General features: G+C 40.6%; 1 protein-coding gene across 2 annotated transcripts in view; it reads right to left on the bottom strand.

Annotated features, from left to right (window-relative positions):
- Positions 1 to 21,547, bottom strand: part of NLGN1 (neuroligin 1) — a 636,113-nt gene extending 614,566 nt beyond the window's left edge. For both annotated transcript variants that reach the window (XM_058188586.1, XM_058188587.1), the window contains exon 1: positions 21,008 to 21,547. In XM_058188586.1, coding sequence (XP_058044569.1) covers positions 21,008 to 21,521 — 514 coding nt within the window. In that variant the 5' untranslated portion in view covers positions 21,522 to 21,547. The remainder of the gene's footprint in view (positions 1 to 21,007) is intronic.
- Between the last annotated feature and the right edge of the window lie 1,255 nt (positions 21,548 to 22,802).

The following is a 22,802-nucleotide window of genomic DNA, read 5'->3' as shown; positions in this document are numbered from 1 at the left end:
TCTGGGTGGATGTGCGTGAGTGTGGGTCTGGTGTCATTCCTCATGTTAGGGACTCATTTGTCAATAAGGGCGGGTTTCCAAATGGCTGGTAGGCGGGAGGTATCATCTCATTTGTTCATGCATTTTTCTATCTCGATGGCTTCTCTGATTATTCTCTTGTTAAAGTGTTCAGTTTTGGTGATAGTTCTGGTCTTTTTAAAGTCAATATCATGTCCTGTGGCTTTAAGGTGTTGGACCAGAGAAGAAGTTTGTTCCTTTCCATTTGGAAACCCACCATTATTGACAAACGAGTCCGTAACACGAGGAATGACACCAGACCCACACTCACAAGGTCCACACAGGATGTCACCACCGCACATCCACCCAGAAAGCAGACCCAAACCCACACTGATCATGAAGCACGACCAAGGACCAGAAGCCAGACCGCAGCTGCAACATTAGCCATTTCAAACCCCTCCAATCCATACATGCAGCAGACAGACACCCACTATGAAGATGTAGCATGACCACAAACACGAAGCCAAACAACAGCAATGCAGCTCACCAGCTCAAATCCCCCTGCAACTCAGACTAATCTGAGCACAACCAAGCCCCCACCCAAACAGGACACACACCCAGCCAATCAGAGCACAAAAATACCCCCAGCCAATCAGAGCACAGCCAAGCTCCCACCCAATCAGTTCACTAGCAGTTAAAAAGGAAGAAACAGCTGCAATCACACATTGCTCCAAGAAGCACGAAGGTGAAGCCTGAAGATGACAAAAGAGACTTCGTCGAAACGTCACCAAGACACTTCCAATTTTACGTGGGAGAAAACCCGAATAACCAAAGACCTACATACAAACACCCGCAAAAACCTCAGAAAACAAATATATGTATGTATGTAGGTAGGTAGAGTCTTTTGTTGTTGGTTTTCTCCGTGTAAGAGTGTCTGGCGACGTTTCAACGAAGTCTCATTCGTCATCTTCAGGCTGGTGTTTACTGCTTCGTGCTTCTAGGAGCAATTCATTGCTCCTAGAAGCACGAAACAGTAAATACCAGCCTGAAGATGCCGAATGAGATTTCGTCGAAATGTCGCCAAGACACTTCCAATTTTACGTGGGAGAAAACCCGAACAACCAAAGATAGATAAATAGATAGATAGATAGATAGATAGATAGATAGATAGATAGATAGATAGATAGATAGATAGATAAAATAGTACTGGAAAACAGGAAGAGCCTTCTAGCGTTTTTTCAGGCTAACAGATTTTATGAGAAGGAATAAATCTGAAAATATGCCACCATTCACTTTTTGATTTTTGGCTATCATAGACTAACTCCCTTCTCTTTATGTATTATCTGCTAATATTGTAATGTGGAAATGTGGAAGAAACTGAGAAGAAAGAGGAAGCCTTGAAAACAGAAATCTGAAACCTACACTGAAGCTAGCCAAATGCTATTTATTCATAAAGAAATGCAATTAGTAGATTATTAACATTTTAATAATTGAGACATTCTTAGATAAATGGATCATTAAGATAGCCAAGCCATATTCTTCAGCATATTTAAATTGGCCAGACCTGAATAACTTAAAATTTGACATTGTTTTATTGGCATGGGACATAAAACAAAGGTTAGATATACATAAATAAAAATGAAGAATGATTGCATGTAGACATCAGGCACACTGGCAGACTTATTTAATCATAAAGTAATGTAGCCAATCTGCTGGTGGTACGTACATATTCTTGCAAAAAATGACTGGTGTAAGTACAGTGTTCAAAACTTTGTGTTTTCTTATTGGTGAAGTCTTTTCAACAGAGAATTTATACTTCGAAACCATTAGCTATATCCTGTAGTTTGCAGCAATCAGAGATAGGACATAGTCTACATTTGGATAGCATGTTTAACCTATAATACAGTATAATAGCAGCTTAAAATCCACACCATTCCCATTTCTCAGGAGAGAAATAAAGAAAAATAAGTGGGACATTGCCGGGTTAAATTTGCTAAATAAGTCATATTTATGGCTAACAGTGTCATGTGAATGCATCCTAGCTTTGAATCAAAGACATGCTTTAAATAGCAATTCCAGAAAAGACATTTCAAGAGTAAAAATCTAGGATTTTCAGATGCTTAATAATAAGCATGCATATAAAACTTAGAAAAATAAATAAATCACAACCCCTGCAAATACTAGCTGGGGAATTCTGGGAGTTGAGATCTTAAAGTTGCCAAGGTTGATGAACTCTGTCCTAAACGATAGAATCAGACATAGAATAACAGAGTAGGACCCTGGAGGTCTTCTAGTCCAATCCCCTGCACAAGAATGAGACCCTATACCATTCCAGACAACTGGCTGTCCGGTCTCTTCTAAAAAGCCTCCAATGATGGAGCACTCACAACTTCTGGAGGCAAGTTGTTCCACTGGTTAATTGTTCCCATTGTTAGGAAATTTGTCCTTAGTTCTAGATTGTTTCTCTTCTTGGTTAGTTTCCATCGATTATTTCTTTCCTTGCCTTCTGATCAGGGGTGAAATCTAATTTTTTTTGCTACCGGTTCTATGGGTGTGGCTTGGTGGGCGTGGCTGTGTGACTTGGGGATCAAAAGACAGAAACTCACTAACAATGTCCTGCTGGAGCAGGGTTGGATTAGATGACCTCCAGGCCCCTTCCAGCCCTGGATTATCCTCTGAAGCTGCGTCTACTGCCAGGTTTGTACTCCTTCCTTCCTTCCTTTCTTCCTTCCTTCCTTCATTTCCTGCCTCCTCTCTCTCTCTCTCTCTCTCAAAAATGAACCCCCACCCACCTCGTTTTTCCTCCCAGCAGGCTCTGCTAGGCAAATCAAAAAATGGGGGGAGTCCGTTTTTCCTCCCAGCAGGCTTCCCTGAAGCTTTCCTGAAGTCTGCTGGGAGGAAAAACGGACTCCCCCCATTTTTTGGTTTGGCTAGCAGAGCCTGCTGGGAGAAAAAATGGACTCTGCCCACCCCCCACCCCATTTTTTGGCTAGCACCCAGCTGATTTGCGTGATCATCAGAGGCTTTTTTTTTGCTTTTAAAAGCATTTTTTCAGCTGAAGAAAAAATGCTTTTATAAGTAAAAAAAAAAACCTCTGATGATCACGCGGCTCAGCTGGTCATGGGCGGGGGAGAGAGGGTAAGGATTTTTGCTACTGGTTCTCCGAACCACCCACCGCCATTGCTACCGGATCGAGTGATCCGATCCAAACCAGGAGCATTTCACCCCTGCTTCTGATGCTTTAGAAAATAGGGTGACACCCCCTCTTCTTTATGGCAGCCTCTCAAATACTAGAACATTTCTATCAGGTCTTGTTTTCACTAGACTAACATAACATAACATAATAACAGAGTTGGAAGGGACCTTGGAGGTCTTCTAGTCCAACCCCCTGCCCAGGCAGGAAACCCTACACCATTTCAGACAAACAGTTATCCAATATTTTCTTAAACATTTTCAGTGTTGGAGCATTCACAACTTCTGCAGGCAAGTTGTTCCACCAATTGATTGTTTTAACTGTCAGGAAATTTCTCCTTAGTTCTAAGTTGCTTCTCTCCTTGATCAGTTTCCACCCATTGCTTCTTGTCCTGCCCTCAGGTGCTTTGGAGAATAGTTTGACTCCCTCTTCTATGTGGCAGCCCCTGAGATATTGGAACACTCCTATCATGTCTCCCCTAGTCCTTCTTTTCATTAAACTAGACACACCCAGTTCCTGCAACCGTTCTTCATATGTTTTAGCCTCCAGTCCCCTTATCATCTTTGTTGTGCTTTTCTGCACCCTACATATATAGAAAAAGATACCACAAGAATGCCAGACATTCCTCTAATACCCTGTTTTCACCAAAATAAGACATCTCCTGATAATAAGCCCAATCGGGCTTTTGAGTGCATGGCAATAAGGCCAAGTGCTCGTTTAGGGTTCAAAAAAATATAAGACAGGGCCTTATTTTGGGGAAAACACTGTACAAATGAACTACTTACTTGCATAGGAGTATCAATTAACATTCTACAACTGATTAGTGATTTCTGAGTTCTTAAAATAATGCTTTGGGTCTTTTCTTGCCATGAGCATGGGGAGTTCACAGCAAGTCAATTGAGAAGAAGATTGTTATGTAAGAAAACTAGCTGGTTTAAAAATATATGCTGAGGTAGGCAAAGGAATATATCCTATCCTCTTAAACATACTTCTTTCTCCAGGTAAGAATTTGTGTTCCTGCTTCTGAAGCACACGTTGTTTTCCAGTCTGTTCCAAGGATGTTGAAGAAGTGGGGCTATTAATAATTACGTTACACTCATGGAACAACATCCACAAGTAGAATATTATCTTTTCATACAACTGTCAGAGAAACAATAAAAGAGATCCATCAAAATTATTGGGGCTTAAGGGTGGCAAGATGACTTTGTTTCAATTATTCTATTTGGAATGTAAAATCTTTGAATTGAATTTGACTTCTGATGACTTTTTTTTTAATTTCTTTTTGTCACAACATTATACACAAACAATTGTCATAGATAAAACAACATATTTTGAAGAATATATATATATATGTGTGTGTGTGTGTGTGTGTGTGTGTGTGTGTGTGTGTAGGTCTTTGGTTATTCGGGTTTTCTCCCGCGTAAAATTGGAAGTGTCTTGGCGACGTTTGAGAAAGTATATGAGAAAGTATTGCAGACATCCCTGGTGCAAGCAAGCATCTAGGATGGATTTCTAGGATTTCTTCCACCTCATAATGACGGGTTCCCCTCATGTCAACAGGGGGAGGGGGGAGGAGGGGTACCCCATAACATAGACATCCTGAGTGGACATAGCAAGCTACTGTGAAACTCTGAATTGTTCTTCCCAATAAAGGCAGGAATTTTAGCCTAACAGCAACAGGGTTTATGATTTTTTTGATTGGAAACAGTCCAATGTATTTGGGTGCTAGTTTTTTGCAGGGTACTTTCAGACTCAGGTATTTGGTGGAGAGGTACACTTTTTGGCCCACATAAAAGGGGGTCTGTGGTCATCTCTTTTTGTCAGCTTGGGATTTGTATTTTTCCCTCGCTTTCCACAAGGCTTCCCTAACGTTCTCCCACACACGTTGCATGCATGATACCCATTCTTGTAATTCTAGACCCTCGGGCCTCTGTTGGGGGCACTCAGGTATAAGTACAAACTCAGTCCCCGTGGCTATTTGGAAGGGACTGAATCCGGTGCTACTATGGACGGCGTTGTTATATGCCACTTCCGCAAAGGGTAAGTCCGCCCAGTCTGTTTGCTGGTGTTTAACATAGTACTGGAAGTATTGCTCCACAATGGAATTGGTCCTTTCAGCTGCTCCATTGGTAGCCATTTGGAACATCAAGCTAAGCCCCTGAGATAACCCTATCATGGCCAGGAATTTACAGCAGAAATTGGTGGTAAACTGAACCCCTCGGGCAGACACAATCCTTTGTGGTACCCCATGTAATTGATAAATATGCACAATGAAAAGCTTAGCTAATTTCCTGGCTGACAGTAACCTTGAACAAGGCACAAAATGGGCCTGTTTTGAGAAAAGGTTGATAACCATCCAGATTACAGTGTTTACCTGACTGGTCTGTAAATCCACAATGAAGTCCATGGCTATCTCCTCCCATGGCCTAAGAGGAGATGCCACGGGTTGTAGGAGACCAGCAGGTTTACCTGGCTGTTTCTTCATTATGGCACAGGTCACGCAACTACGCACATATTCTTCGATGTCCTTCTTGAGCCCGGCCCACCAGAATTGACTGTTGGTCAAATGTAACATTTTGAGAAAACCGAAGTGGCCAGCTGCTTGGACATCATGAGACTGTTGCAGCATCTCCATTTGGAGGGCTTTCGGTAGGTAGATCTTGGAGCCTTTCCAGGCCAGTCTGGCCCTCTGACTAAGGGTGTTTTGATTGGCTTGGAACCACTCATATGTCAGAAGGGCTGTCTGAATATCTCTGGTATTCTCAGTCTTATGGGACTTTGAATGAGCAGTGGCCCCTGTCTGATTTGCTATACTACCCACAGGTGACGAAGCCAGGATTATGGCCTGTACTACTTTCTCACGGTCACTGGCATGTTGTGGCATTCAGGACAAGGCATCTGCCAAGAAGTTCCTGCCACCAGGGATACTGTATATTTCAGTCAAAAGTTAAAGCGTTTGAAATATAACCCCCATCTGACCTGCTTAGGCAAGAGCTTACGGTTTGGAGAGCCTCCAGATTTTTGTGGTCTGTCCAGACCTCGAATGGTAAGTCACCCCCCTCCAAAAGGTGTCTCCACATCAGCAAGGCCCACAAAACAGCAAAGGCCTCCTTTTCCCATACAGCCTGGTTCAGTTTCATTCAACTTGCAGAAGATATATGCACACAGTTGCAGCTTTCCTTCCTTGCAAAGAGAAATTGAGAACTGCTGCCACTGCTACGTCACTGGACTCCACCTGCACCACAAACTTGGTTTGGTGGAGTCTGGATGTTTTAATATTGGTTCTCATGCAAACAATGCCTTCAGGTGCTCAAACGCTTGCTGGCAAGCCAATGTCCACTGTACTGGTTGATCTGGACGCGACTTTTGGACTAATTGTTTGGTCCTCAATAGATCCTTTAATGGAAGAGCCACACAAGCAAAGGATGGGATGAACTGATGGTAAAAGTTTGCAAACCCCAAGAAGCTTTACAGTTGTTTTTGCATTATTGGGGCTTGCCAGTCCAAAATGGCTGTTCTGTCCCCCTCACCTCAGTCCGGGAGACATGAGTGATGACTTAATTAGCCGGCAATTCTGTCCATGGCAACTATCAGTTCTGGCAGCAAACTAGCAAATGTCTGCCAAGTTTCTCTGTTATCTCTCTTGATGCTGGTGAGTCAACCAGGAAACCAGGAAAAAACAATACTTCAGCTCAAGTTCTCTCTCTAAGCAGTTGATTTGCTCACCAGAAGTGTAATAGCAGCCCTTGCTGCTTTTATACCCTATGGGGTGTGGCTCTGTGACTCAGCACTTCCTAGGCCTGCCCCACCGCTGCTTCTGTTGTTCCTGCCTCTCCTGCCTACAAAACCTAGGGTCCAGCCAGGCCTGATTGCCATCAGCCGGGTCTGGAGGGGTGGCCTGGGGGGGAAGAGTCAGGGGACGGAAGCCTCGTTATCTCCTCCACCTGGCCTGCCTCTGGCTCCTGGAGCTGAGCCAGGGAAGCCGGTGCTCCAGAAGTAAGTCCTGATGGCCCTTCCCCCTCACTTTCCAAGTCACTTTCTGGCAGGGGGCCCGGCTCAGGGGGCGCAGACACAACAATGGCCTTTACTTTTGCAGGGTCCATCTCTACCCCCTTTGGAGAAATGTGGAATCCCAAATAGTCTAATTACGACTTATGGAACTCGCATTTCGACAACTTGATGTAGAGTTTGGAGGCTAATAGTTTGCTTAGGACCTGGCATACTAAGACAACGTGTTTTTCTAGGGACATAAATCAATATGTCATTCAGATATACAAGCACACTGTTGTATAGATGTTCCTACAAGATTTCATTGATCAGTTGCATAAATACAGTGGGTACTCCTTGTAGGCTGAATGGCATCACCCTGAATTGATAACTGCCCAGCGGGCAGTTGAATGCCATCTCCCACTCAGGCCTAATTCGGACCCTGTAATATGCCTCTCTGAGATCCAATCTACCCTCCGCCATGTGGGCTAGTGTGTCTTTCATTAACGGAAGGGGATACAGATGCTCCACACATACAGCGTTGATCCCCCTAAAATCAACACAAAGGCACAGCCTTCCATCCTTCTTTTCCCAGAAGAGAACCGGAGCGGCTACCCTAGACCGAACGGGTTGTATAAAGCCCCGTTTTAAGTTTTTTTCTATGTATGCTCTCATCTTCGTTAATTCCTTGGGTGTGTGTTTGTCATTGAATACATTTTTGGCTTCGGTAGGGCTGCCCCGGTAGGATTTTGATAGCGCAATCAGTGGTGCGGTGAGGCGGTAAGTTGTCACACTCTTGTTTACTACAGACCTCGCTTAGGTCTTCATATGCCTCAGGGTGCCCAACTGGCTTCTTGCAGGTGCATAAATCCTTCCATTCCCCACCATCTAGTCTGAAGAAGCTTTTTGGATGACAAGCAAAACATCTTCAAAGAAAAACCAGAAAGCCCAGTTGCCTCTTGAAAAAGCACCTTTGGGACAACCATGACTTGGCTGACTGAGAATCTCCACAGTCAGTTAGCAGTGGTGATTTTGGCAATTCTGGTTCCCACTGTGAACTGAAGACCTCAGGGGTCAATTAACTGTGTACCTCACTTAATTGCAACTTCCTGCCAGCTTCCCCATTGACCTTGCTGCAAGAAAAGCCAGCTGTTTTGCTTTTAGGAATAAATATTTCTTCTTTCCTCACAGCTGTCTGGATCTCAATTTTTATTTATTTATTTTATTTATTCTTGTTATTCTTGCAACCCTGGCTCGAGTTGGAACCCTGAATTATTCTTCTGACAACATAGAGTTACCATTATAACTTTGCGTATCCTTCAAAAACCACTAAAGTGTATTCTCCCTTTTATATTCACAACAAAACAGTGCAGAAATTCAAAAAAGTGATTGCCTCCAGGTCCCCAAGCTTGGAAAACCAGGTCTCCTTAGATTAATAATTGGTTGAGTTCACACAATGTATTTCCTAAGGCCAGGCAATGACCTAGCAGTTGCTTTCACACATCCTGGTATGTTTGGTGTCTGTTGTTCTTTGATTAATTTGAGGGGACTTGCCTTGATGTAAAAAACCCCAGTCTGTTTGGTTAGTATGTTTCAATATACTATACACATTCAAAAAAATGTGCAAAAAGCAAACCAGGTGTGTTGTTCAATCACAGCTATTCAGTTTACTATACTAGCATCTATCAGAATCAATTTTAGAATGTCACATATGGGAGAAAGTTTTTTTTTAAAAAAAAAATTCCTAAATTCAGTACTAATCTTCGTACTTTTTGGTTTCTTCCAGATGGGTTAGTTTAGAAAAAAAACAAAACTAAGGCGATTAAAATTTAAATTTGATTATGATTTTTTGAGCCAGCTAAGTAGCTATCTGCAATGGCAATGTAGAAAACTATTATTATTCCAAGGAGTTTTAATGATACATTTTTATGCCTCATCCTTGTTAAGAAAAGCCTAGAGATATGGAACTCATTCTGAGCTAACCTGCTTGTCTTTTTACTCTAGTTTACTGAATAAAAGTGAAGAGGGTGGGAAACATCACATAGCTGTAAATCTTTGAAAATCTCAGATTTTCAATTCCCAACACAAAGTCAAGATCAGAGACTTGCAATCTCGTGACCAGAGAAACAGGGCCAGGAAGTAACGGTGGCAGATTTTAATAAAATCCCCAGGACTAGCCTTTAAGCTAGGAGATTCTGCATAGAATCTAGAATTGGGTATTGTGAAAACTAGCCACCTAGACATCTCTGCTGTCATTATAAAGAGCTCCTGACAGCTTGTGAGAGATTTGGTTATCATTTTGCCTGGTATTTATGCTTTCTGTGTTACGCTTTTAAATCTGTTTCCTTGAGCTAATAATAAAGCTTAAAATCCCATTGTTCACTGATGTGCTTATTGTCTTTTGATCCAAAATAACCAATCAGGTGCCTGGGCGCCGGATCACTGCCTTGACACTTGGCAAAAAAAACCCCACACCTAATTGTCATAATTATCCAGTTCCACACTTAATTAACAGTCTAATCTGAATGCGATGAAGTATTTAATGGATTTACATCCTACCTTCTGTTTAGGATGTTTATAGGGGTAAACAATACCCCTATAAACCTCTTCCATATTCTTTCTTTTTACAGAGCAGGGTGGATTTCTTTTGATATAAGCATGCATGTTATAACAATGGCATACGGATAATTCCTGCCAGATGCTACTGTACATAAGACTTCCGTAAGAATTATCGAATGTAACATAGAAAGAGCCAACATACTAGCTAAAGACCTTCAATAGCTGCCATAATTTAACAATAAGGTATTAATTACTTGGAAATAATGAAATTTCCTATGTATCCTCTCATCCAAAACCAAGATGAAATGTATTTCACACTTACTACAGCAGCAATCCAGTTACGGTTTTTTATTTTTTATTTATTTTTTTCTTCATTTAAAAAAAAAGAAAAACACTTAATGGATTCTAGGCGAAGCAACCAGAATGAAGATGGTATTTCATGCTATCACGTCATAAATGTGATTATTCTTACCTAGGTCTTAAAATAGACAGCCCACTTTATTCCCTCACACAGTTCAATGAACCAAAGGTCAGTAGCAAATATTCAGCATAGTATTAAACAAACTCAAAAAGTTTGAAGAGCATTTAGAAGTCAAACCTCTTCACTGCTCCACAGTCCAAATTCACCAGCTACTTAACAACAGATATCTCTTTGTGGGTATGTGATCAAAATATAAAATACAAGTAAAAAATAAAGATTGTGGGAAAGGGGAACAGAAAAGTGTGGGATGAAGGAAAAAATAGGGGAAAAAATACATTAACTTCCAGCTCTTTTTAGCGCAGTAGAATAAAATTATTAACACTGCAGCCTCAACTTTTTACTTTTGCATACTTAGACCAGTGGTGGGCTGATACCGGTTAACCCCGGTTCGGGTGAACCGGTAGCAGCAGCAGCAGCAGCAGCAGTAGGCTGCGCCTACCCTCCCAGACATCATCAAATACACTCTCCGCAGGTGGAGAAACTTCTGCATATGTGCAAAAGTGGCATGCACACGAGCGAACCAGTAGCAAATGTAAGCGAAACCCACCCCTGACTTAGGCTATACATTTCTATAACAACAAGCTTATCTAATCAACAAAGGCCCAAGTCAGAATTTCACTTTTTTCTTTCTTGAGCACAAAATCTAAAAGCAGCTTCCAAGTAAGAAACAAAACTGGATGTGTTCTTTTCTTTGATTAAAAAGGTTTATTTGGCCATCCCTGCACCTACCTAGATACCTCTTTATCAACTTGCTGATATCCCTGATGCTTTAGGGGCATTAAAAAAAAAGTCTGATTGGCTTTTGCACCTTTAAAAATGATAAAACCTCACCTCTTTATTTATGACTATGCGAAATCAATGCTTCCTTAATAGGAGGCGAAAGTCACTCAACTAATTACACGTGCTTGATAAACAGCACAACAGCGAAAGCTTGGGCTGCAATGCACATTAGTTGAGGCATGCACATTGCTGCAGTCATTTTCATACAAAGTGGATAGAGTGGTGCAGGGTGGGTATTGTTCCAAAGAGCCTCCTGATTTCCCTCGACACACATTGTTCTGGTCATCTGCAAACCTCAAAGGCAATAAATGGTATTTTCATAATCCCACGTACAAAGAAAGGGCTGCAGGAAAATTAAATCTCCTAAGAAATGAATTGAACTTATCATCCTTGCAGAAGCTGCTAGAGCTCAGCTAAGACCAGCATTGTGTATGCTGTAGTGCCTCTGAAGTTACAACTGGCCATTTTTATAAGAAGGGTGTTTTAAAATTTATTAATATAGTCAGAAATCCTCAGGGTGGCCACAACTTTCTCTAAACATTTTATTCATGGGTCTAAAACAGCTTATGCTATGCTGAAGGTGGGCAAATAGCAGTTGCAGGATACCTACAAGGCGGTAGTTTTTAAAATTTATTTTTATTGCATTTCATTAAATGCTAAAAAAAGGGGGGAAAGGGCAAAACACAAAAAAATAATAGTTATGGTAACATATACATTGTCCAGGGGTGGGGAGAGCACATAAAGAGTGCTTTAATTAAAACAAAGAAAAAGAAATGGAAAACACTCACCCCCATTAACTGCCTTGCTTAGTAACAGAAATTTTGCTCCCAAATGTGGTCATAAATCAAGGACTACTTGTACTTGTCTACATAAAATCTACATCGATAGACAATCTGCTCATAACTGACAAATGCAATCAGGTCTTCAGTCCATTGAATAGATGGAGCCATACATTTTTCTTTTACCAGATTGCAATTATTGCTTCCATTCTGTTACAACCAATAACTGTTAAAATATCTGGAGGTTTCTTAGCATAGAGGTTCTCCTTAGAACTTACTTTAAAATAGGTGTGTACATTACATCTATCTTAGAAACATAATGAGAGGATAATTATGCCATGTGTCAGAATTAAGACTGTGACAACATGAAATGTACAGTATTAACATATAATGGCCCAGTGATCCTCTTTAAGGGGAGGTGCCTCCTCCTGGGGAAGCAGGTGATTGAGGTCCACCTAAAGGTCCATGCTGAGGAATTTGCAGATTTTCTAGAAGACAAAATCGCTTGACTTCATTCCCAGTTAGATGCCGGCATGGTTGGTGGTCCGGTGGAAGCCCCTGAGGCAGGTTCTCACCCTGTTATCTGGGTATAGTTTGACCCTTTTGCTCCCGAGGAAGTGGACAGGATCCTAGGGAGTATGCATGCAAGCAACTGTGTTTTAGACCTATGTCCCTCCTGGCTTGTGAAAGCTTTCCAGGAGGTGACAGGTGGGTGGACTCTGGCAGTGATTAATGCTTCCCTACAGGAGAGGGCATTGCTGGATTCCACTGTTCTGACCTAGGCTTCCCCACCAGCATGAAGCCGAGTCCTCGTCCTGATAAACCCCTTTTATTTAATTTACAGTGAATTCCTCTCCAGCAAAGTCTTTCCTCTCCGACAGTCTTTCAAGATAGTATACAATTACTGACTTTTATCAGGTTTGGAGAATGGCAAGGCTGATACCTTTCAGACTCCACACTATAACTGACAATACTTGGCAAGAATGCAGGAACAGATCTTCACCCAAACGAACTGTCTCCTGCAAACCCCCCTCTCCTTCGCTCCTCTTTATTCCCTATGGGAGGGATCATTCACCATCCACTTGTGGCTTTACCTCTGAGTTGACCTTTGTTCCTTAGCTGTTCCCTTCTCCTGGCAGCTCTGGACATGTGCACACTGGGAACAGGATTCAGCTATTCTACTGCCTCACTGATGTCTGCCTCCAAACTCAGCTGACAACTGTCAGACGGCCCTGGCCCCATCGCTGCATACAATGCAGAGCCCTCGTCAGAGTCTTCCCCAGACTCCAGGACAGGCCCATGTTCCTCCCCAACCTCCTCACTGTCGGAATCTGCTGCCAGATCCACTGGCAGGCCACAACATCCACTCCACGTTGGATGTCTCCAATCTTCCCGCGGCAGCTCCAGAGGTTTCTGGATGAAACGGATTATCTCGACCCCTACCAATCAGGATTCAAGCCTGAATTTGGGAAAGAAACAGCATTGGTCGCACTTTTGGATGATCTTTGATGGGAGCGGGATGGGCATAGTGTATCCATCCTTGCTCTACTTGACCTTTAGGCAGCTTTCGATACCATCGACCATGGTATTCTCCTGGGATGGCTTCGGGGGATGTGAGTGGAAAGCCTTGTACTATCCTGGTTCACTTCCTTCCTCTGTGGCTGCTCTCAGTCAGTGTTGATAGGAGGGGAGAGATCCAGCCCTTGCCCACTGTTTTATGTGCAGGGGTTGGATTCAAAATTTTTAGCAACCAGTTCTCTGCCCAGTTGCCGGGTGGGCGTGGCTATGGTAGGTGTGGCCTACTCATCCTCCTGCACCCCGGTGAGAGGGCATTTTCATCCTCCCCAGGCTTCAGAGGTTTTTTCACGCCTCCGGGAGGGTGAAAATGGCTCAATAAACTCTCCTCTCCTGTTCAACATTTATATGAAGCCTCTAGGTAAGATCATCTGTCACCATGGACTGGAGTATCACCAATATGCTGCTGATACTGATGCTGATGATACTCAGCTGTATGTTTCGGCCCATGGTGAGTTAAGTGATGCCATGTCCTCCTTCTCGCAATGCCTAGAAGCTGTTAGGGGCTGGATGGGGAGCAATGGGTTGAAACTAAACCCTTGCAAGATGAAGTGGCTCTGGGTTTGGGGTTTGTTGGCTCAGGGAGAATTGCGACCTTTGGTCTTGGATGGGGTGGCACTACCCCAAACAGACCCTGTGCATAATTTAGGGCTTTTCCGGGATTCACAACTCCTGCTTGAAGAGTTACGTCCTTTCCTGGACCAATAGTCCCTACTCACAGTCACTCATGCCCTAGTCACTTCCTGTCTTGACTATTGCAACATGCTCTACATGGGGCTGCCCTTGAAGAGCTCCGGAAGCTCCAGTTGGTGCAAAATGCAGCGGCCTGCATAGTTTTGTGCAGATCCCAGTGTGCATATGAATCACCTCTTCTGCAGGAGCTGCATTGGGTACTGATTTGCTTCCGAATGCAATTCAAGATGATGATGGGAAGCCTACCATAGTATTCTCAATCCTAATCTATTCAATTAGGTTAGGATTGTGGTCAATTAGGGGAAATTCTCATTCCCATTCTTAAATTAAGAAGTTGTTATTAATATTTTGCTGTATCTGAAAATAGGATATTAAGTAGTCCGCCATCAAGTAATACTAAACAGAATGGGACAACTCACCACAGCCAACTCATCACAGCCAAATTGCCATGGCCAACTCACCATGGAAGAATTTAACAATTCAACTATTTAAAATAAAATTTAAAAATATTTTATTTTTTGTCATTTATATTTTATTCTGTAGCTCCTTTTGCATCATTTCTTTAATGATTCTATTCCACTATTTCTTTGATATTAGTGTAACTCTTGTCCCACAGCGAGTTGCCCTGCGAGTTGTCCATGTCCAGTGGCTGCAACAAATTGTCATACACCCTAAGTAAAGCCTGGACTGGTAGGAAATGCTTAAGTGTAGTAACCTTTACTCAGTCAGTGACTGAGTAAAGTAAACAGATGAACAAATAAAAAGTACAAAGCTGTAATCCCAGAGCAAAAAACAACTCACGGGAAAAAATGAAGGAAGATAATAGGATATTATCACACTAAGAGTGTAACACTAACATCAGAATTATTCTCAAGAATATAATATTTTTAGCAATAAGCTATCATCTAGAATATAATAGAAATAAAACCAGCACAAACTAATTTAAAAAACTATATAAGATAATGGCTGGCTGACCACATATCAAATATTTTAGAATAATAACTCCTTTTGTGGATCGTTTACTGTGACCATTTTTCTCGGAAAAAAATAAAAGACAAACCTGAAAAAGGTCAAATCTGAAAGAGCTCATAAGAATAAAAAACCTTAATTGTTTATAGCTTTCCTTTAGAAAAGTAAATTCAAGAGGAAAGCCAAGAAAAATGTTACAAAAATGCACATTCTGATAAAATACGGTACCTAAAGTAAAATAGAATATGTAAATTCATTTTTTTTTAAAAAAATGATTCAATTTCTCTATTTTTCACATGAATGTGAAAGACTGTATTAGGTGATACCATTTATACAATAAAAGTTAAATGCTCAAAATACAAGTGGTTCTCAACAGTGGTGGGATTCAACCAGTTTGCATGGCTGAACCGGTTGTTAAATTGCTGGCTGGCCCCACCCCTCCACGCCCCTTCCAGGAGTCCCCATGCGCCCAGTTTTGGCTCCCAGGTAAATGCAAGGAGGCCTACTAGGCCCAAAATGGGGCACAGGGGGCTACGACGCGGCCCCCCCACGGCCCGTTTTTGCTCCCAGGAGGCTGCAGGGAGGCCTACTAGGCCCAAAATGGGGGAAGTGGGACAGAGCCCCCCCCCACAGCCCCTTTTTGCTCCAGGGAGTTGCAGGAAGCCAAGTGCTGCCTGTCACAATCTTTGGCCATGTCCACCATGGCCAAGCCTACCCAGCCAGTCATTAGGGCAGAGAACTGGTTGCTAAATTATTTGAAGCCCACCACTGGTTCTCAGCCTATAATAGTTCATTTAGTGAGTGAATTTGCAATGGCACTGAAAAAAGTGACTTATGATCGTTTTTCACACTTATGACCGTTGAAGCATCCCCACGGTCACATGATCAAAATTCGGGTGCTTGGCAACTGGTTCATATTTATGACAGTTGCAGTGTCATGGGGTCATGTGACCACCTTTTGCAACTTTCTGACAATGGGGAAGCCAGATTCATTTAACAACCATGTTGCTAACTGAACAGCAGAGATTCACTTAACAACCGTGGCAAGAAAGGTCATCAATGAGACAAAATTCACTTAACAACTGTCTCACTTAGCAATTTCGACTCAATTATAGTCGTAAAGTGAGGACAAAATGAGGTTTTTGAAACACAAATAAATCCAAATCCACAGCTTTGTGAAATAAAGGATTGTCCTTCGTATTAGAGAATGTATGGTCACTGTAGGCTAGTAAAATAGTTTGTCCATTTTTGGCAGCATAATAGAACACAACACAATGCAATAGAACACAGTGCAATAGAATAGAACTCTGGAAAAATCCTGAAATATCATTTACCAATTGAACTTTTTGCCACAGATACCAACAGATTTTTAGCATCACTGTTTTAAACCAGAGAGGAGGTTCTACTGACATCTCCCCATACGTTCCATATCTGTTGACATTTGCCCCTACAGTAGCTTCCAGGTCTGAGTAAGAGAGCATGAAAGACAATATGGGCTCATCTCGCCCTCTAATGTGCCTGTACATCAACTGTCCATATATTAATTCTTTATGAAAAGTCAACCAGTGTTTGTAGCAATATAGAGAGATTGTTTCCTCAGGAAAAGGATCTCAACTGAGTCTGCACATTGAGGATCTTTAATGTGGGATGGAATGTAGAAAGGAGGTAGATTCCCACGCAAGGTTATGTGTATAAGTGTGAAACAATAAATAACCCAGTTTGGAAGAATAGCCTCATGTCACACTTGGTTTGGGGCCTGAGATCAGTTCTTGCAGGCTGAAGATTCTACTATCTGCATCTCCAATACAGTCTGTAAACTGTTAGGGAGGGACTGTCTTCACCTTCTTTCTCTGACACATAATACTTTGAGTGAATTGCATCCAGGGGTGAGATTCAAAAATTTTAGAAACAAATTCTCTACTCGGTTGCTGGGTGGGCCTGGCCATGGTGGGCATGGCTTACTCGGCCTCCTGAACCTCCTGCAGGGGTGCGTTTTTGCCCTCCTCGAGCTCTGGAGGCTTTCCTCGAGCCTCCAGGAAGGTGAAAACGGGCTCCCCCAGGCCCTGGAAGCCCTCCGAAGGCCAGAAACGGGCCCGTTTCCAGACTTCTGGAACTTCCAGGAGGCCCGTTTTCCACACTCCCAGAGCCTGCACACAGGCACTGCGCTTACCTGGCATCTAAAACAGGCCACGTGGAGACTCCTGGGAGGGGTGGGGCAGAGTGGGCTGGGCCAGCAAGTCCTTGCAACTACCAGTTTGGTGAACCAAATGTAAAATTAGCATCTGGTTCACCTGAACTGGTCTGAACCAGCTGAATCCCACCACCGAATGCATCTTACTCCTATGGAATGGACCCTCTACCCTCCTGGGAATCCATGTCTAAGGGATTCTAATCAGGCTTCTAAAGGGCCGCGGTGTGGCTCAGGCTGTAAGAAGCCTGTTATTAAAACACAGCTGCCTGCAATTACTGCAGGTTCTAGTCCCACCAGGTCCAAGGTTGACTCAGCCTTCCATCCTTTATAAGGTAGGTAAAATGAGGACCCAGGTTGTTGAGGGGGCAATAAGTTGACTTTGTAAATATACAAATAGAATGAGACTATTGCCTTATACACTGTAAGCCGCCCTGAGTCTTCGGAGAAGGGCGGGATATAAATGTAAATAAATAAATAAATAAATAAATAAAGAAGAGTTGGGAAAAAAAGAGATGTGTCTATTATTAATTCAAGATGATAGCAGAACAGTGGTTTACACAGCTGTTTAAATTGCTAAACGTTGTACAGAATTTAGATAAACTTAAGATAATCTCTTCGAAAGTTTTAACCACAGCTTGTTTTTTTTTATGACTTAGCTCATTGCAATGCCCAGCCTGTTTAGTTAGTTTATGATTCAATGTACTGTACAAACCTAGAAAATAAGCTAATTCAAGTTAATAGGTTAATGGTATATTGTATCTGATATAGCTCTCTATAGACTCTACTGGTTAAGAAAGAAAGTGCAAATTAAGATAAAATCTAGCAACTTTAGCAACACTGAAAGAATGAGAGGAATAATCAACCTCCATTCTCATTTCTAGATCCATTTTTTAAAAAAACTTTCTTAATAGAAGAACAATTTTGAAACAGCAGGCAGGAAGAATCTTTGAAACAAATCTGCAATATTTTTCCCTTCTGTTTTCTGAAAAAAAAATTAAGTTCACAATCCAAAGGTAATCATATTAATCTTACATCATTGTTACAGTGTTTGTTTTTAATTAGTAAACAAGCAAATAATCTTAGTCTTAATGTTGGAACAGCACTTTCAAATGTCACAGAATATAGAAAATATTATGGTGCCTGACTGGCATTTAACGTGGTTATAATTGTTTTTTAATGCAAGGACTATGTAACTATATTCTACATCGCTTTTCTCTAACTCACCTCAGATTTCTATATCTTACGCATAAAGTAAAATATATTGACACACTTTTCAAACATGTAAATAATGAATCAATTTGGAAAATTATTTGAGGTGTTATAAGCTTACGAAGCAATGAATGTATGTATTCATCTTCTTTGGATAGTATGCTGCCATTAATTAATTGTGGTATTAGATCGCATTATGTCCCACTTCAAACTTTAGTTTAGCAATGGTTAACAAACTACAACACAAGCAATCTGATTAATATAAGCCAAGATTTTCTTGCTGGATGCAATTCATGATAAAGAAGAATTAAGGAAGAATATTTTCCTTCTGTTTTCTGAAAAAAAAATTAAGTTCACAATCCAAAGGTAATCATATTAATCTTACATCATTGTTACAGTGTTTGTTTTTAATTAGTAAACAAGCAAATAATCTTAGTCTTAATGTTGGAACAGCACTTTCAAATGTCACAGAATATAGAAAATATTATGGTGCCTGACTGGCATTTAACGTGGTTATAATTGTTTTTTAATGCAAGGACTATGCAACTATATTCTACATCGCTCTTCTCTAACTCACCTCAGATTTCTATATCTTACGCATAAAGTAAAATATATTGACACACTTTTCAAACATGTAAATAATGAATCAATTTGGAAAATTATTTGAGATGTTATAAGCTTACGAAGCAATGAATGTATGTATTCATCTTCTTTGGATAGTATGCTGCCATTAATTAATTGTGGTATTAGATCGCATTATGTCCCACTTCAAACTTTAGTTTAGCAGTGGTTAACAAACTACAACACAAGCAATCTGATTAATATAAGCCAAGATTTTCTTGCTGGATGCAATTCATGATAAAGAAGAATTAAGGAAGAGTATTTTCCTCCCAAAATTATTCCCAGGTCCATAAACCAAACAATCACCTGAACCCTATCAATACAAATGGAAAACTCACAAAAGTTGACCGTTTCCATTTTTAATATTCAGGAAATTAAAAGTAAAATAGGAAAAACTATGGGGTGTTTCCACAACTATTGATTTGTGAAATAAAGTTGAATTTTTTTTTTTTTCAATGAATAGATTTGCAAAGCAAAGAAAGAAAACAATCACAAAAAAGCAAATTATGTCAATGGCTCGTCTACGATTGTATTGGTGATAGTTGAAGAACGTAAAGTTGCCATAAAGTTTAAATTGAATGCTCAGGTTTCTAACTGATTGCCAGAACACTTTGTTTTGGTAAACAGTCAATTAAGACTGCAAAGCTAAACAAAATGGAAAATACATGGGAAAACAAATTCAAAATCTTCACTATAACTCCTCCAAAAAACCCCAAAAATCCTAATCTGAAAACATTTCTCAATTGATGATAGTCCACTGTATCTCCATCTCTGATAGCCAATACAAAACTGCATATTACTAGAAATATAAATCCAATACGAAGTGTTATGTACACTTTCAGTCCGAATGATATGAAACAATAAACTTGGTAAACAAAGTAATTACTTTGCAATCCATACTTTTTCTTCTTCCAGAAGAACGTAACTATACAGTAATTCTATCTCTTTGGAAACAGCATTCAGTCTTTTAATAAGATACCCGGAGGGGAAAAAAAGAGTAATTTTATACAGCAACTACAAAATTCGTCTCTGTTGCATTCAAGGGAATCAAGGCTATAAAAGCTTCAGGCTCATTAAACTCTCTACTAAGTCACTGGCTCTACATGTGAAAAACACACATTACTGCTGAACTCCACTTCTTTATCAGATGATTACATGCAAACAACTCTCCAATACCCTGTGCATTAATGCTTCAGAAGGGGAAATGAATTTTTGTTTAATTCTCTTGTTTTTAAAACATTTGTCCTATTTCGCTGGTTTCCAACCCTATTAATTACGAACAATTTCTTCTTTCTGTAACACCACCATCAACAGCAACAACCTAATTCTCTTTTAGGATGGCAGTGTTCCTCCCTACAGTTTTGAACAATTTAGTTTTTGGTGTTGTTGTTTTTTCGTTTTGTTTGTTTGTTTTCCAACCCAGGATTTGTTTGTGTCCACTTTTATACATACCTCCTTTTCTACAAATTTTCTTGCCGGGTTTTCTGGCACATTCCTTGGATATTCTTTTGACTGAAAAATGAATAGAAGACTAGAAAATAATATGGAGCTCCAATGATAGACGGTAGGAGCATGCAATACCATTAGCTTCGATATGGGCTGCTTATTATATGTATCGTTTGAGCGCAGTAGAATCTCCTTCTTGCCTATCCATGCAATGGATCGAGATGTTGATGCATCTGTCTCAGGAGTCAATGGGAATGAGAATTAGGTACCAACTTTGACCTAAGGATAAACGTGCTGAAAAGGAGTCTAGGCTAAGAGAAGAAAAAGGACAGCATTGGCTAAAAACTGATGCATACATAGAAAAGCCACATGCACACAGGTTAAAAAAACAAAAACGGGGAAAGAAATTAGCATGCAGACAGAAAAAGCCGTGCTGGCTACCAGTACACATGATTTCATCGTTTAAAGAAATATCAAACAGAAAAGTAAACAAAAGTTTTCCCCTGCTCCTTAAGTAAATAACTCACCATCTTCAGTCGGGACATATATATTCAAATAGAGACAGTCTTCATTCTGATCTTGTACGAAAGTAGAAACTATATCCAAGTTATTCGTAAACCAAACAGGAAGCATGACTTCCGGTAATCTGCCCTCAATGATGTTTTGGGGACATACTGGTGCAAATTGTGTTGCATTTTTGATGTCTGGCCATGGAGAAGGTGGCTCAGGCGGTTGAAATCGGTGTTCTCCAATAGGCGGGGCAGCATAAGGAACTCCAAGAAACTCGATCACTGGCCCCAAAATTTCATTGTTCAATTCCTTCTTCATTCCCCTCACTTTCCCAAAATTGGTGGTCACCACGGGGTCAATATCATCCAACTTTTGGGATGACACGGCAGCCGTGTGAATCAAGAACCCAAGTACGCAAAAAGTAAATGTGACATCCAATCCCATGTGCAACAAGCGAGCTTGTGTTGCCCTCCACACACAGTTCAGCCATACAGATATTGGAAAAGCCATGGTCCCACATGAGTTGTACATCTATGGTTAAAACAAGGTGATTTGTATCCAGCAAGGCAGAAAGGAGGGTTTCCCCCTCCCACAGAAACCCGAAAAATCAAAAATCAAATAAGTCTGAGAATACCCCAAAGGTTCTTTGTATAGTATCTTCCAGTGATTTCATTCTTGCTGATACAGCATCTTCAAAGTCCTATTTATCAGGCTACATTCGATTGACAATTCAGTTTTCCACTGTAGCAAGATGAAGAGAGCATCCATTTAATACAGATTCCTCATTTATAAATCAATTCCAGTTAACTTCGGGTCTATAGCCTGGAGAAAATGAAAAATAAATCATTAGTATGAAAGAACTAATATAGGCAGAATAATAACTACATGTTTTACAAGTTACTGTGTGTATATTAATAGTTGCAAGAGCCATGTAAAAAAAAAACCACCAACCCACAAGTAATTTATAGTTTCCTGAGATGGCAGGTAAAATACTGATTAACCGGCTATTTATTATGTCATTTGCTGAGTTTCTTTAGAGAAATGCAGCATTTAATTTCACTTTTCTAAAACTGGACACATGGATTTAAGGGCTGGAATAAATGTGCATCCAGTTTATTTGTAATGCTGCATTCTTTAACTAACAAAGAGGCTTGCGATCAATTTCAAGCTGATTAATATTAGGCAATTTGGAACCACAAATCAATTATAATTTTATACAACTCAGAGAGAGGCAGGAAACATTAAGATGTTATGAAACTACTACCGAGTACCTCGGTGATCTAAAGTATGTTACCAGTAGTCAGCAAAATAGAATTAGTTTTTCCAATTTACAAGTATATTGTATACTAGTACAATACAGTAGTTCTGAAGTAACTTCGGAAATATGGTTTGTTCTGAAGAGCCTAATTCTTACTTCTGAGGCCCCTTCAGTCATCCTCACATATGGATATGAAATAATAAAACATATTGTTTCCTTATGAAATCATCCTGCATTGTTGAAGAAGTTAAAGAAAAAATTACTACCAGATTTTTTTGAATCATTTGGCTTAGTTCTGGAAAAAAGTTTCTGACTTCAATACATTAAAAATAGCAACAAAAATCACTTTAGAATAGATAGCAAACTCCTCATCGTCTCGTGAAGCAAGGAAGAGTTACAGTTACAGGTAGTCCTTGACTTACGACCACAATTTCTGTTGTTAAGTGAGACATTTGTTAAGTGAGTTTTGCCCCACTTGTTAAGCGAATCACTGTAAGTTAATAGTTTGTTAAGTGAATCTGCCTTCCCCATTGACTTTGCTTGTCGGAAGGTCA

Source organism: Ahaetulla prasina, chromosome 6 (genome assembly GCF_028640845.1).
Source record: "Ahaetulla prasina isolate Xishuangbanna chromosome 6, ASM2864084v1, whole genome shotgun sequence".
Lineage (NCBI taxonomy): Eukaryota > Metazoa > Chordata > Lepidosauria > Squamata > Colubridae > Ahaetulla > Ahaetulla prasina.
Note: the sequence above shows the minus strand (reverse complement) of the source record. Positions and strands in the feature narration are given on the sequence as shown.